Genomic DNA, 17741 nt, shown 5'->3' on the forward strand with positions numbered 1-17741 from the left:
AACAGCACACAGCCTAAGCTAAATATAAACTCTGACTATGCAGTAAATATCTGTGTACAGCGTTTATCTTGCAATGCTGATGACTAGTTACATGTACCATATGCTCTACTTTTATTACATTTCTAAACATACTATAACAGTGGGAATACAGTAGTAAAAATAAAGTAATATATAGGGCTATATATGTTTTTTTAGCTTTTTATATGTCTCCTGGGTGTCCTACTAAAAAGTTAGATATATAAAAAAAAACTATTACAAAAAAGAAAGTCTACAAGCTAAGTCTACAAGGTTATCTTCATGTCACTGACAGCTATGAATTATATCTTGGCACCCTTTCATATTGAATGACACAAGTAATTTCACTGCTTTCTATGAGTAATGTCACCAAGAAAAAAATATGTACATAGTTTTTCAATATAGAGTGCTCTAGGTTAAAGTGAACCTGTTCTTTTCTCATACTGAGCAAAGCATGGGTTTCGTTTACTGTAGGAACTCTAAAGAATTTACTTTTCCTTTGTCTTCTTGGTCCGCTGACAGAATCTGGAGGAATACCTGGTACTTCTGAATATGAGGAACCATGTGACCTACATAGCCCTGCATATATGTTGGCCAAGCCAAATGGACACAGTAATTTTTTCTTTCAAGTAGGGGAACAAAGTGGAGAGGAGCACAGAAAGGGGGTTATAAGTTCTTGAGAGGGATGGTGGATATATGTTCTTGAGGGTTCTACAATAAAGTAATAATTTTTTGAATCTAGACACAAGAATATACTTTTGCATAGATCATTACCAGGCAACTACCCTAGTTGCTATAAAAAACCTGTATCGAATATAATGAACATCTATTATAGTGAGATTTACATAGGACAGGAGAATTTACAAATGAATGCGGAACTCTAGTCAAATTTAGCCCTAGTCAATTTTTTACCCTGCATTTAGTCCCCTCCCAACTGCAAAGGTTATTTTTTTTTTAAGGGATGATGCTGTAAGAATAAAAATTGCTGTACTGTACTGTACCAAAGTTCCTGTTTGTGATTGGGGTCTCTGATCACCCTGTAAAAGTGCTAAAAAGTAAATAGAATTGCACTGAAAAAGAAGGTGTCTGCAATCCAATCAAGCTAGTTGGACAGCAAGGCTTAGTACATTGGACCAGTCCAATGAAGTGGACGAGGAAGACAGCCACAGTGGGAGCTAGAATAAAGGAATGTTTTAGTCCTCTTATATTGCTTCCTACACAAAATGAGCAATTATTAATCCTTGCAAGCCATATCCTTACAAGTGGCATAGTACTAATATACAATTAAATGCTTTGCCAGATAAAAAAAAAATTTCTACAAAAAACAAAATAGAATATTTTCTCTTTAAGTGCAGGTGGGAAAAGGTATCTGATTTTTTTTTCTTCTGCCAAACAACACAGAAATATATAAAAATCCTTATATCCATCTTGGCCAGGCATAAAAAATGATACCATGGAAAAAGCAATAAGAATTTAATACATCTGGATATTTTCTTTTTAATTAAATACAGTGAAATCAGAAAAGATAGACTTGATAAAGAAAACCCATAAGGCCCGAGTTCTTTCTAGGTCGGTGATCTGCTCCAGAGCTTGTCACAGGAATGCTCGCCTTAGCCAAGAACAGGAGTTAATGTCATTTTAATTCTTAGTTTGTTTCTAGTGTGCTCCCTCTTGTATCTGCAGGTCAACATTCTATTCCTGGTATAAATTAAATGCCTTTTGGAGATTTCTTGCCTCTCTTATCCCGTCTGAACTATGTTCTTTATAGAAAGAAACACAAAGCAAAGCAACCTCTCATTTTGACAAGTGACAAGTGTGTGAAAGGCGATAAGCTTTGAAGGTTTGGTGGCAAATATATCCCAGCTTTCAAATCAGTCTCTATATGTTTAGCTTCCTATCTAGGGTATGGTAAAATGTGCGTCTCCACAAAAGGTATGGATGAAGGACTTGGAAATGTCACAGGGCTATGTGGAAACATTCCAATGACCAAATATGGTGGCGCTAGCCATACACGAGTCACAGCTTTCCATGCTCTTAGTGTTTCCATCTCTGTGTTATCCTCAAGTAGAGAAAACACGGAGGTACTTACCAATAAAGAACAATAGGAGATAAAATCCCTGAGGTTTCCCTAAATGGTATCTACATTTCTGTATCCAGCTAACAGCAAATAGTACAATGGCAGTTACCTATATATGTGATATATACATATATATATATATATATATATATATATATACACACACACAAAAATTTGTCACCAATTTTTATGTCTAGGACCCCAATAGAAAATTGTTCCTATCTGTGCTTCTAACAACAGATCAAGAAATGAGGGGAAATATTCATGCAACTAACACATTATCAGAAATTCTAAGTATTGCTTACTCTATGGTAGAACTAAACTCATCTCTCCTCACTCCTTCGCAAGGACCAACCACCTTCACCAGGTCCTCTTCCAGGAGCTTCAGCCATATTGATTGGCCAGGCCAGAATGATGCCAATCAACACAGGAACTCATTTATCCCTGGCAGACAGGTATGCTGAGACTGCACACTGTGCTGCACATTATACATACATACAAAGGGTCGCAAACAGGCAGATGAGTTTGTTTTAATGCAGAAGAGACATAGTATGACACTTGTGCAATAGAGAACCTGCCTGTTCCTCTTTAAAATGTCATTAGGAGTGGGGTGAACAAGGGGGTTCCTTCCAGTCCTGATATATGTTCTCCCTTCTCATTTAATAGCAGTGTTCAGTATTAGGTGGCTGACAAAAGAACTAAAGACTGGAGAATCAGGTGGAGGCAGAATGGCAATAACAAACACCAGGTCCCTGGCAAATAATAATAAGCATATCTTTTCTATTCTCACAGGGAATTTCCAATGAGAAAATTATCATATATGTCCTTCATATTGTATTCATTTCCACTAATACTGAGGAAGAGACCAGGTAAGAAGCAATATAAATCATTTAAAATAATTGATTTACCTTCCTTTGTACAAAAATTGTAAAATCCCAAAAAACACATGGTATTTAGGTGTAAAAAGGTGGAGCTACTAAATGCTAATATTATATAAAATACTCTAACATGAGTTAGTGCCTACAGTGCCAAACAATATAAATAAAAAAATACAAAATGCAAAGAAAGTGCTTCATTTTCCATAAAAAAGCCAACTAAACATAAATAAAGCATTAAATGCCTGTAGGAAGAGATCCACAGGATGGCTCCACCTAAGTAGCTACTGAGAAAGTTGTTCTATTTGACTACTTCGGTGTAAGAGGGTTTCACTGCTGTCATTATACTGTATACGCTGTGCACCCTGTTTGGAATACACATCAGACAGCTGGCATTTCCATAGCACAGAGCTGACATTCTTGATAGTGCACTATTTTACAGTATTTTAAATAACTAGAACCACTTAGCAGACCTGCACATATATTTATATTTAGAGTGTGTATTATATAAATGAAGAAATATGGATAATGCAAAACGTAACACAGATTACCAAGTATGTATCATTTTTAGCAATTTCATAGTGTTTGCATAATAAAAATAACCTTTAACTTTCTTTATCCGAAATTTTGTATGCTAATAAGTTCATTTTGATAAATAGGATATTAACTAATCATGCATAATGGCTGCTAGTTAGTACTGTGAAATGTGAGGAGGGGGTCTGTTCCTTTTTTTTTAACACATGTATGTAAGATAACTAAAATGAAGATAACTCAATGTGGAGTTGGTGCCTTGTGCAAGAATTACAGCACCCCTTCACAACCAACCATGTAAATGAGGCCTTACTGAGGAATATCAAGATTCTGCACCTTTCAGGCCTTATCACACTTACTAGAACAATTTAGTACTTATAAATAAATAAATTACTTTGGAACAGGGCCAAACCTTCCTCAAGGTGTATGTCTGAGCCAAAAAACAGTACAGATGAATACCTTTTTTTTTGTCAGATGACACAGAATATACTAACTTGTAAGGAGCTGACAACGCCACATCTGCTAAACCTAAATCCCAAGCAGTTGTGTCAGCCCTGCCTGAATTATCCCTGACTCGACTCCAGCAAACATCCTCTCTATAATAATTCTTCATTTGCATCTTCAGCTCTCCTTCCCATGTACTAATAAATACTAAAGCTGCATACACGCGTGCAATTATTGTCGTTGGAAAGGATCTTCCACGATCCATTCCAACAACTAAGGACTGCACGATGCTGTACATACAGGGCTCTGCTCTATGGAGAGGAGGGGAACGATGGAGCGGCACCCTGCTGCGCGCTCTCCCCCATCCCTTGCATTAGGATAATTAGTCGGCCATTGTCCGTGGATCCGCCAGGAGGGTCGTTCGGACGATGGATGACGGGCGCTGTACACAGCCAGATTCTCATCCGATATCGGCCCTGAGCCGATTATCGGGTGAAAACCATTGGACGTATGTACGTAGCTTAAGCCTGTAGACAAGAAGCAGTTAAGCTTACCATGCATGGTAATATGACCTACATAACTTATCCAATAAATTTGTATCTAATCTTAAACAGCATACTTGATGGTGATGTTGAGAAGATTGTATATTTAAATTATAACATGCATCGTGAGCTTTATGGAGATTCCAAATGAGGGGGTGGCATCATCATGTAGTTATGAGGTTTAACATGGAAGACCCCCCCAAGGTTTTTAACACTGATAGGTATTTTAGCAGAGGTAGCACTGTCAACCTACAACAGAATGTAAAAATGTCTCTAGATTTATGGCAGGATTGAAAGATATTTTTCTGCACTGGCCAAATTTTTTCGAGGACAAATGGTGAAACATGTATTTAGCAGATGTACTATATTTTTTATGTTTTTTTGCTTTGGTGTCCACTTGAAAGTTGGAAAGGTTCAGTAGGGAATATGTATTATAAAGCTGCATACTAAAAGTGGGCAAAGGTTGACATCAATTTAAAAAGCCGTGACAAGCTAAGCTCCCACAGACATGATCAGTAGTATTCCCTAACAGCATATGTAGATATAATAAACTATGACACCAACCTTCCAGACACAAGCATAGAGAGTTTATCGATAGGTGTTTTGCCTTGGACTGCATAACAATGATCCCTTTCCAGTGTGACCACCTCTGCATTACAGTATGAAATGATCTTCCGGAATACAGTTAGTGAGATCCCCAGGGGCTGAAAGACTGAACTGTATACATCTTGGAATTCTTTGTCAAAGGTGACACTTCTCAGTTGGTAGGCTAAGTGAATGATCTGCACAATACAGATAACAAGAAGGATGAAGTTCCAGGAGAAGACATCCGCAGCACAGACATCCAGCCAGGCCCATATACAGGTACAGAGAAAACTCAATGCAAAGAAGGCGTACACGTAAAGAAGCCCAAAGAAACCACTTCCGCCCATACAACCCAACACAAACAGAACACTGGCCAGTTGGTAAATGGATCCCTCAGCTTCTTGCTTCCACTCAGAACACACAGGATGTCCGGTCACAAGGCTTTGCCAGAAACTCACATTTTCGCCCATGGCTGCCTTAAACAAGTTAGTTTCTACATCAGGATAGCATTGTTTCTTTCCCTCAGGTCAACCATGTACGCTGTCCTCCCATTTCTATAAGGCTGTGAAATTCTGCTGTTTCATATTCAATCCAAGGGTAGATTGGAAGCTTGGCATGTTTTTCTGCACAGTTCTCCAGTAAGTTGAGTAACCATTAGTGAAGAAAGCTTTTTGGTCATTGTGCAGGTGTCCGTGGTACCATCCCCACTGTGATTACTACTTGTGCCAATACAAATCCACAATATGGTTGGCACAGGTAATCCTAAAAAAAAAAAGAAAAAAAAAGTTAGTAGATGCTTAAAATTGTGATTCTATAAACAAACAATTTTCTGAAAGTAAATATTTCCTAAACAGAAGTACGTATGAGTATTGTATTGCAGCAAAATAATCCAGATATCTTACCCATCTACAGGCAAGCTACATACACATGTTATAATATTGTCACCCAAGATAAACAGTTGTGATTCTCTTGGGTGTACACAGTGGCCTTCCTATGCCTTTTCAATCCTGTCTTGAAAAATCAATTAATGACCGAGGGAGGACAAATGATGTACTTTCCTATGAAAAACACAACAGGGGTCCCACTTGCTCATTCTCTACAGTCTCATCCCCATAGATCAGAAGAGCAATGTGTGTACAGTGCTGATTTATTCCCCTTGCACTGAAAACAATCACAAGATCATTTTCAGAGACAGAAATCTGATGTCTGTACAGAGTTTAGGGACATTCCATGTAAGTGCAGTTTTGTTACAATGAAAAAAAAGCAGCAGTCAAAATATTGTTGTAGTGACTCCAACAATTTGTAGATCTGTCACAAAGCAATAGCATTTTAGCTAGCTACAAAACTTCTAGTTTAGTAGTTGATTGTGCTGCTGATTCTGAACAATATAATTTCATCTTGAAACCTGTTGTAGTATCCACACCACACTATCTGAATTTTATTTATATTGGCAACATTTTATTTACTGGTTTTTGATTAGAGTAATAATTAAATTGCAGCAGTACCAAAAACAACAAAGTCATAAATGTTGCCGTAGTATACAAATGTGTCACACCATACATTTTTTTTCAAATACTTATAATGCATAATTTCAAACATTAAGGATATGGCTTTTTTAGTCATATTACTTTTTGCCAAATTTTACATTTGCATTTGGTTTTGCATAAGTAGGGTAAAGGAATGAAAATGACAGCTACTATACCACAGGAGAAATTACTATGTTGAATAAGAAATATTCCTATTACTAGCATAATATATTCATACAGAGCAAGTCAGAGGGTTCTGTATGAAATCTTTGTATCCTCTAATTTAAGTATGACTGTTACTTGTAACTGTAAAGCATGGGTATATGAGAGTATTTGTTGCATGTCAGCACACTTTATTACAGCCAATAAGGAACGCTGAGATTCTACAGACACGCTACATAACGTGCATTAAAGGCACAATTTTCTTTTTGTTCTGTTAGCCAGTTGCATCATTAGGTACATGGTCTATTTTAATATATTTAATACAATATTCATGATCATTTAATAAGAAAATGTAAAACGCAAAGCACAAAATTATAAGAGCAGTAGTAAAAAAAAAAAACACAAAAAGCGCAGATATCAGTATATTATAGTTAAGCACAAAAAAAGATGAATCCTTTTTTGGTTGTCATAGACTATTTTCCCAGGAACAAACCACACTTGCAACGTTCATACTACACCTTCCCCAGGAAAAACCCCCACTTCCAACAATTGTATTACACCTTCCAAAGGAACAAACCCCACTTGCAACTACTGTACTACACCTTTCCCAGGAACAACCCCTAATTCCCACTATTGTTCTACACCTTCCCCAGGAACAATCCTCACTTCCAACAATCATACTACACCTTCCCCGGGAATAAACCCCACTTCCAACAATCATAATACACATTCATCAGGAACAAACCTCACTTCCAACAATCATAATACACATTCATCAGGAACAAACCTCACTTCCAACAATCATAATACACATTCATCAGGAACAAACCTCACTTCCAGCAATCGTACATCTTATCTAGGAACAAACCTCACTTCCAACTACTTTACTAAACCTTTCTCAGGAACAACCCCTACTTCCCAGTATTGTTTTTCACCAGGGGTGTCAAACTCTGGCCCGCAACGTCCTTTTTTTTGGCCCCCAAAGAAATCCTGAATATGAACTGCAGCTGGCCCGCCGCTGCCATGAAATAGCGCGGCTACTACAATTTCAGGCATCACTTGCATCTATAGATACAGCAGGCTCTCTGCCTATGCGTGGGCCCACATTGGACTGTTTTATAGACGCAAGTAATGCAGGGAATTGTAATAGCGATATCTCTTTCATCTTTAGACCAGCGGGCTCTCTGCCTATGCGTGGCAAGTAATAGACGCAAGTAATGCAGGGAATTGTAGTAGCGGTGCTATTTTAATGAAGAGGGAGTTCCAGCAGCGGGCCACTCATAAGATTTAGCCCTCCTCAATTTTTTCAATAAATTTCAAGGTTGGCCTAAGTTTTTAATTTTGGCCCACTGTGTGTTTGAGTTTGACATCCCTGTTCTACACCTTCCACAGGAAGATTCCTCACTTCCAACTATCGTCCTATACCTTCCCCAGGAACAAACCCCACTTCCAAAAATCATATTACACATTCATCAGGAAAAAAGCTCACTTTCAACAATTCCACTACATTTCTCCAGGAAAAAAACCTTACTTCAATCGGACTACCCCTTTCTAAAGGAACAAACCTCACTTCCAGCAATCATACTACATCTTCCCCAGCAACAAACTCCACTTCCAACTATTGTACTACACATTCATCAGGAAATAAACCCAATTTCAACTCCCATACTACACCTTCCCCAGGAACAAGCCCCACTTCCAACTACTGTACAACACCTACCCCAGAAACAAACCCCTCTACCAATTACCATATTACACCTCACTCAAGAACAAACCCCACTCCCTACTACCGTACCCCACCGTCCCCAGGAACAAAGTTCACTTCCAAATATTGTACTAAACCTTTCCAAGAACAAACCTCATTTCCCACTATCATACTACACCTTACCCAGGAACAATCCCTGTTTCTAACTTTCTACTTCCAACTACCATACTACATCTTTAACCGGAACAATTGTGTTATCCCCAGCCCCTTTTAGCTGGACACAGCACCTGGCATGTTTGAGTAGGTACTAAAAAGGGGCTGCACGATACAGGGGTGGCCACCCGCCTACAGCTTCGTCCCACCCAGTTTAAACATTTTCTGGGGAAAATACTGAACAATCCCTATTTCCAACTTCCAACTACCATACTACACTTTCCCAATTAAAAACCTTACTTTCAACTACTATATTTCATCTTCTCCAGGAACAAATCCTGCTACCAACTACTGTGATATACCTTACCCTTGTATAAACTTTACATTCAATTACTGCATTACAGGAACATGTAATACTTTCAATTACTGTACTACAAAAGCTGAATAGTGTGTATTTGCAGTGACTCATAGCAACCAAGCAGGTTTCATAATAACGAATAGTATCATCATCTATACACAATTTATTTTTAGCTAATTTAAATCCTTTATACTCCAGACTCAGCTGATAATCTTTCCTTTTTCAGCAGATGATATTACAAGCTAATGCTGGCTGGCTCTGTTATGTAAATTTCCTGCAGATTCATAACCCTTAGCGAATTCAAGAAAGTTTAGACAGGAGATAGACTGCTGTTTACTTCTGAGTGGAGTCTATTTTAAGATCATAAAAGTAGTATTAATAAATAATGATCTCCAGGCAAGGGGTAATGGGTATCCATTGCAATGTGCTCTTTTGTTGTTGTATGTGGCTGCCCTCTGACAGAGAGGACAGGCAATTCTGGATAGACAAAATGTGCTTACAAAAAATAATGCATCCACGCCAGAGGATAATGACTTGAACATGCACATGAAGATGTCATGGTGGCAGCAGTCACTGGGATTATGTGCCAGAGTTTTTTAAATATATATATAATATAGTGGGTCTGTGTGGGTGTGTGAATAATTGTCTAAACCATGGCTTATTTCCCAGCCACCTCCTGGGGACTTATGACAGCAGGACCTGGTACTGGTGGTACATGCTGGCAAATACAAAAGAGGATCGTAAATTGGAACTGTAATTTCCGCTGTGTTGAAAAATTACTTGGGAGCAGAATGTTTCTTTATAATCATACAAAATCAGACAAAAAATAGATATGAACCTATTTTCCATTTAGGATATATCCAAGTCTTTTGAATGGAATATGGAGATGTCCATTATTACTGCAACTAATGTTATATGTGATCTTGATACTCTTGTGGTCATGGTTTGCTTTATCATAATCCGGTATTACTTGTCTTGACAATATGTCTACAGTACTTTCTACCATTGTGTTGAATCATTAAAATACTTAATCAGGAGAATCTTTATATATATTTTTTTGGTGGGCAATAGTGTCTTACACCTATTTGTTTAGAGAAGATATTTTAACCTAGTTGAAGAAAGCATCTTGCCCTTGCAAACTTATCTGATGTTCATTGCAACCAGGCCATTCAAATCTTCAAACCAGCACCAGAAAATATACAGCTTCATTTTTTTTATCAACCCAGAAATATATCCACTAATAGCATAAAAATCAAATATTAAAGCTGAATAATGTAGCCATTACCATCAGTTTTGTTAGATTAAGGGAGATAACAGACAAGTAGTAATACAAGCAGTAGTCTCTTACAGCCCCAAACCCCACACCCCGATATACTGCCCTCCCAAGCCACCTTCGCTGAAATGCATACCTTCCCAGCGATCATCAACAAGCACACCCCTTAAACATATGGTCATACTTCACTTCTGTTAGTAATCATCGTACTTTCTATCCCGCTGTAGCAGTCTTCCATGTGTTTGTACCATCTCTTGGCCAGGTTTAAGTTGCACCGATTCATCTTGGTGTACATTGTATTCCTCCTATATGCATACAATCATTCCCTGATGAAGCTGATTTAATCTGCAAAATGCGTTGGAATTAACAAGACTGCTATTGAATTCTTGCTATAGGCTGTTACATGTTATACAATTTAGTGTAACCAATTTTGTTCAGCCAAGTTTGTATACTGAGATTATACATTATGAAAAAAGAGATTTTTTGATTGTACATTGTCTTGCTTTTAAAAATGTGATTACAAAAATAATATTTTATATATTTTTTGCTCTATGTGTGCTGCCTTAAAAGTCCCATCATGTTTTTATACTGCTTGGTTCTAACTACATTACTTTGCCATTCTCAGCAGCTCCGCATCCTGTCATCTCGCGGTCACTAATTGCAGAGCAGTGTAATGAGGGCCGCCGCCATTCCCGCTGCCTGCGCACCTGCCTCCTATCATCTTTGGCCCCCAACTCAGCAGCCACAGGCCAGCACCGGACTGGAGGTTGGGGACCTCCGCTTTAACCGACTCCTCAGAAAGGGTCCTGGCACTTGCTGCACACTCTTGGACACCCTAAAGGCTTCTTTACCACAACTGAACCTCTTACCTTAAAATTATTGATGATATATTTAAGGTGCAATACTTCTAATACCACTTTCCTTGCATGTGATGCCATTTTTATGCAAAGCAATGATGGCTGCACGGTTCCTTGGAGTTACCATTGCTAACATAGGAAGACAAATTTCAAGCACATCTGTCTTTTTTCATAGCAATCCATCTGCCCTTATATTTCAATCATAATGATAAAGTGATTTCAGTTGATTTGTTCACACCTTTACCTGTGATGATGATTTGACTTACTGAAATGAAGTCAGCTGATCACTTCTATGCCAGGGCCAGAATACATTGTTTTGTGTGATAAAGTTCATTTTTTATTCGTAGCAAACTAATACACATTCAATCATGCTACACAATAATCTAAAACAATGCAAATTGTCACAACAAAAACTGAAACCGCAAACTACAACATTTGTATCACAGTCAAGACTTTTGGCCACTATGGTAATTAAATATACACAGAGGTTATAGTAATAAAAACTGCAATTGTTTTAAACTCAACTCTTTGGAAAATGCAAAGTATTACTGGATCTATTTGTTTGCATCCAATGTCATAAAAGTTTCAATCATTTATTGCTTTATAAGCAATAAAGCAATACTGACAAATTCACTTCAACTTATGGCAAGGAAATTAGTGCAGATGTAATGATTATTTTAGAATTTGTAGCAGAAAAAATAAAGTAGTAGTTTAGTAGAGAGAAAAAATTGTATATGTATTACATTCAGCCTTACCTTCAGCCTAGCGAAGTTGAAGCTTGCATCTTGTACTAAAAATGATTACAGCCATAATCCTTTCCTGGCGGATTAACATCCTACATCATCAAACCTTACTGCCCCTTTCATTTACATCACATAAGATTTTTCCATATTATTATTTATATTATTATTATAGAGACTCAGTGTTTCATTTGAGCATTATCATAGGCAACCTGCATGTACTTAAACAAGTCACTAGAAAATATTACTAAGATCTTGCTGTGCAGTGAAGAACTTGTAGAAGATTGTTGGTGAACGATACACAAGTGGATCCATCAGTCAAATCCACATTATAAATGTTTTCTCCACAGAGGAAAAGGCAAAAAAAAATTGGTGAATGGGTCATTAGCCACTTTAAATATACCACATAGTCAAACTTTATATCGTTATATCTGCAAAGCTAGGTATGATTTTATGTACAGCTTGACATTGAAGGTCTGTTCGTACTTTACTGTCTATTATTGCAAGTGTGTTGTAAAGCACTGCGTCAGAGGTGAGTAACCATCCACTCAGAGCTGGGGTGCTATTCCAAATGACTCCCAGTACAATACAACAACCACAGAGTCTATGCTTTTACAATAACATACAGTAACAGACACTTAGCTGTTACCGACAAAAAATCTGCGCAAAAACAGTTATGATGATGTGCAGAATACACGACAGAACCAGACATTACCAAAAACATTTATACCTCCTCCTCAGTTAGTCCCCTACATAATATATAAATAATATATATTTTCTACAAATTGACCTTGACCTTAAGACCTGAATTTGAAGAATGATAGAGCAGCTCCATTCTGCAATATCATTATCAAGTTTCACAATGTGTAAAAAGCATTTCTTCTTCAAGACCTATATTCTAATCTCCTGAGATTTTACATACCCACTGCCACTGTATGTATACATATATATATTCTATATAAAATAAATTCAAGGTAGTACTATGGTTGAGTCACAACACTGTTCTGTTGACTCTGTTCTGAAAATGCAACTTCAGTTCATAACATTTTGTTTTCAAATGCTACAAAGAATTAAAACTAGCAGCTATTGATGTGGTACACTGTTTATTATATGTTGGCCACCAACTGTGTTATTTTGTTCTCTCCAGTCCCTTTTAGCTGGGTGCACCACCCATCTGATTGTGGGTGGCCACCTAGCTACAGCTTCTTCCCACCCAGCTTAAAAAAAAGGAATGAGGAGAATACTGCACATGCACACAATGCTCCCTTTTACTCTGTGACCCCACTGGATTACAGCAACTGATTAGGGGTTCCTGCAAAACATGAATGGGTGAGCATACATGGCAAGGATTCGGTTTGTTTTAGAGGCACTGTTATTTTGTTCTGAATGTGCACAGTTACAAAGTCACTTTATTGCAGGATGTATAGCCAAAAGCACCTGAAAAACCCTATATACCTCATGCTTTTAGATCAGATAAATGGAACCCAGATGCTGCATTCGTTTAAGCCTAGCAAGCATAAGGTGCTTCTAGCACATAAAAGCACTTCCCAAAAGAATAACAAAAAAAAACACATTTTGCATGTCCTATACATATTTATTTTCCACAAAAGTGTCTGGAAATTTCAGTAATATAAAAGAAAAGCAATAGTGATAAATTACAGCACAGCGATATTAATGTCATGTTCCATGAAATGCACAATATAACAAATTTTACCACAATAGCATAAATATATTCTGTCAAAAGTTTAACTTCTCTTGAATTACTTCAAAATAAAAGATAAGTGTTGGTGAGTGACCAACATGACTTTTTCAGTTCTAAAATCTACAAAGACTTTATTTTAATGTATCTATATTTTAAGCAATTTACCAATGACGGGATGAAAGTAAGCATGTAATAAAGATAAAATTGGGACATAAAAGAGCACTATCATAAAAAGATACAGATTGAATTCCTCTGTGGTATACATAATGTATGAAACAAGGTATAGAGTGCCACAGAGGCACAGCATGTCAAAAAAAAACACTAACAGGTAGATACAGGTATGTCACTGCAAAATCAATTTGCAAAAACTGAATACCCCCACCATCACTCCCACCCATTTCTAAGCCCCTCGTAAACTGAATCCAGTGTTATCTGATACTGGTAAATAACAGGAGAGAAAGAAAGAAAGTGAAGAGAAAAATAGAGAAAGGAAACAAAAAGAGAGAGATGGTTTTAGAAAAGGTTGGCTAAGGAAAAACTATAATGGATATGGAAGGCCCATTTTAAAGTTTATTTGTTATATGCAGCATTCAAATATAGGTTACTGAAACAAAAAGCTTCCAATGCTGGGTATTTAGTTTGGAGCACAATAAAATAAATACTGTATATACAAAAAACACCAAAAAATCAGACACAGTGAACCTCAGGCAATTATAAAAAGCCTTAAGGAGATGAACATGAGGACAAATCCACTAAGTTGAAGGACTATATCATTATTTTTCTCTTCATCTCTTTCACGTGCCCTGGGTAATTCAAAATATCCCTTTGGATTCTACTTATTATGGTATACTAACTATGAAAAAGAGTTAGCAAATCATTATGTTAAAAAACTGCTAAGGGCTGCTAGTATTTGGGTTTGGGTAGTTTTAGGACAAAGTCTACTAGATAACCTACTTTGATATATTAAACCCCAAGAAAATATCAGAATTATATTCAAGCAACTTCAATCCTAATATTTCAAAAGTTAAAAAACAAAAAACAATGGAAAGTCTTCTATTCTGATTCTAAAGACGATTGTCCGTCATGATTGATACATACCACTTAAATAAAATGATCAGCTTGGCTTCCGCTGTACCCATTAAAAATATACCAATCTTGACACAAAAATATACAAAAACTACACTTTGGATAAAAGCAATAAAATCAAAAAAATCTGTTTATGTATGTTAGGGACTGTATAAAAATAGTGTACCATAGAAAAATCTAATGAGCAATACAATTATATTTATCATCTGGGTCACTAAAAGGAGTTATTTACTACTGATTTATTGCTATCGCCCTCATTATAGGAATAATATTTTACCAAGGGATAATTATCATATGGCACATATCACATGGATAATGTTGCTATCGCCTTATCCAATTTGTCCTCTTGGTAGCCAATCATGATTGGACAACACTAATCCTTATTACACTACAGGACTACAAACCCTACAGATATGACTAACAAACTATATTTATGGCATATCATTTAGGACATCTACTTTGTGCAGGGCAAAAATAATTTTTTTATGACATGTACACAAACAGATTATTTCAGATTTATTGACTATATTGAAATTCTATCTTACATATACTTTGTTAACTGTAGGGATAGATAGATAGATAGATAGATAGATAGATAGATAGATAGATAGATAGATAGATAGATAGATAGATAGATTTTGGGACACAATGGGAAGATCAAAAACAAATCTGCACAGAAAAAAATGTGGATCTCCAGAAATCTTGTTCATCCCTGGGAACATTTTCCAAGCGTCTGAAGGCTCCTTGTTCCTTTGTACAAACAATAATATGCAAATATAAATACCATGGGACCACACAGCTATTGTACTGCTCAGTAAGAAGATGCATTTTTTCCCCTAGAGACAAACATACTTTGGCATGAGAAGTGCAAATCAGTCCCAGAACAACAGCAAGAAACCTTGTGAAGATGCTGGAGGAAACAGGTAGACAAGTATCTAAATTTGCAATAAATAATTTACAATAAAACAAGTCCTTCATCAACATAACCTGAAAAGCTGCTCAATGAAAGGAAGCCACTGCTGCAATGCGATACAAAAAAATAAAAATAAAAAAGCAGACATTAGTTTGTATATGCACATGGGGACTAAAATCTTACTTTCTGGAGAAATGCTCAGTGGTCTGACAAATTCATTGCTATGTTTGGAGGAAGAAGGGTGAGGCATGCAAGCCAAGGAATGAAATCTCAACCATCAAGCATGGGGAAGGGAGTTTTATAAGTGATTTCCGGAAGGACTGGCAAGGGACAAGACAAAGGACTACACTACACAGGTAACTAGAGGTCAGTCACAAATTGGTCTTCCTAATGGACAAGGACTCCAAAACAGACAGACCTCCAAAAGGTGTAGCAAAATAGCTTGAGGACAACAATGTCAATGTATTGGAGTGGCAAACACAAAGCCCTGACTTTACGCCAGCTTAAATTTGTGGGCAAAATATAAAAAGCATATGCACGTAAGAAGGCCCAGGAACCTGAACCTGTATATTCCAACAAATTTGCTTCTAATATTACAAAAACTAATACTGTCAATCTGTGGAAGGGTTACATGATGATTTTAATAGGTTGGATCACTAGGAATTGTTTTAATGAAAGCTATATATTTACAGATTAAAAATAACTTTTGAATTACAGTAACACATTACAGTTTATATATAAAACATATATATATGTATGTGTGTATACATATATAAATATATAGAATTGGATTTAGTTTTACTCACGCAGTTGCCGTAAGTATACATAAATGTGAAAATAGTGTATACATACACACACATTTATATTTTTATGACATTACATGTATATTCATGTATATAAGGTTACATTTGTTATTGATGCACTTTTTAGACTCTATAATAAAAATAATGACATATCATGAATCATCCTGACAAATGCATTTTTCCAATCATTCTGAAAACAAGTTCTTGACAAGTCTGTGGTTACTACTTTCTAACAGAAGATGTCCTTACACTACTTTAGTGAAATATATTTTGCCTGGTTCAAAGGACAGATTCCCAATAACTGTTGCTAGAAACAATCATTAGAGATTATTCAGGTGACAGTGACAAAGTATTACTGCACAGACAGGTGGCTCAGCAGTTCTGTTCTACATATAGGTGAAGGAGAGAATGAGTGGAAGGTGTCTAGCAGTGTCCTCCCCATTAGTAAAACAATATCTGTTATTATCAGTTGATTATTTTAAGTGGAACTAAACTTCTGCCACAATCAGTATGTTGATCACCCATGACAGGTCCAGTACATATCATCAATGTAGGGCTAGGCACCGCCATCTTCACCGTCCCCTCCATGGCGAACTTCTGTGGAAGCAGTGATCCTCTTCTCTAATTGGATGCTGTAACTCTTGCTTTAAACCTGACAATACATGTCCTGGATTGCCCTGGATAGTCTATTACACAACATTGCCCTCAGCACAAAAATAAATTGGAATAGAAGTTTTCCTATCCAGCCACTATCCGGCAATACATTACTTCTGGTGGTTCTTGGCATCAACAATTCAACTCAAAACTCTCCACAAATCTACAAAATTCTTGATTATAAGTGAGCTTTTTTAAAGCCTTCTATTTAGGTACCGCTGCAATCATAATCAGAAAAAAATGCAAAATGCATAAAAATAACAAAATCCACATGTAAAGTATTTGTTATGCCATGAATGAAGTTTTATTGCAAGGAAGACCAGAAGCAAGAAACAAAACAAAAGACTAAAGAAAGAGAAACAGCAATTTGTAAACCAAGACCATGTTCAGCTCACTGGTTAGAATTGCTGGGTTGCAGTGAGGGTCTAAGGCTATGTTCAGACTAGAGCTTTTCTCAAGTATGAAACCATCCCCTGTAAATGGGTAACATTGGAAAGATTTGGTTTGTTTTTTCCCCACCTGAATGCCTACTGGCACCTTGGAGCAGTAAATGAAGAAATTGATAACCACCAGTCTGAATATAGCCCTGGTGCTATAAGGGGAAAATACCATATCTCTATGCACTTTGTATATTGTTTCCGGTTTTTCAATAATTCCTTTTAGTTATTCTAGTTTCCGTTTCCATGTTCTTAAATCTCCAGGCAGACACAAAACACAAGGAGGTAAGTGTTCATGAAAAA

General features: G+C 36.8%; 1 protein-coding gene across 1 annotated transcript in view; it reads right to left on the reverse strand.

Annotated features, from left to right (window-relative positions):
* The window catches only part of LOC140328830 (popeye domain-containing protein 1-like), a 69280-nt gene that overhangs the window by 48203 nt on the left and 3336 nt on the right, over positions 1–17741 (reverse strand). The window contains 1 exon segment of the mRNA XM_072408704.1: positions 5049–5831. Within this exon segment, the coding sequence (XP_072264805.1) occupies positions 5049–5539 (491 nt within the window). The 5' untranslated portion in view covers positions 5540–5831.

The sequence above is a fragment of the Pyxicephalus adspersus genome, chromosome 4 (assembly GCF_032062135.1).
Source record: "Pyxicephalus adspersus chromosome 4, UCB_Pads_2.0, whole genome shotgun sequence".
NCBI classification, from domain to species: domain Eukaryota; kingdom Metazoa; phylum Chordata; class Amphibia; order Anura; family Pyxicephalidae; genus Pyxicephalus; species Pyxicephalus adspersus.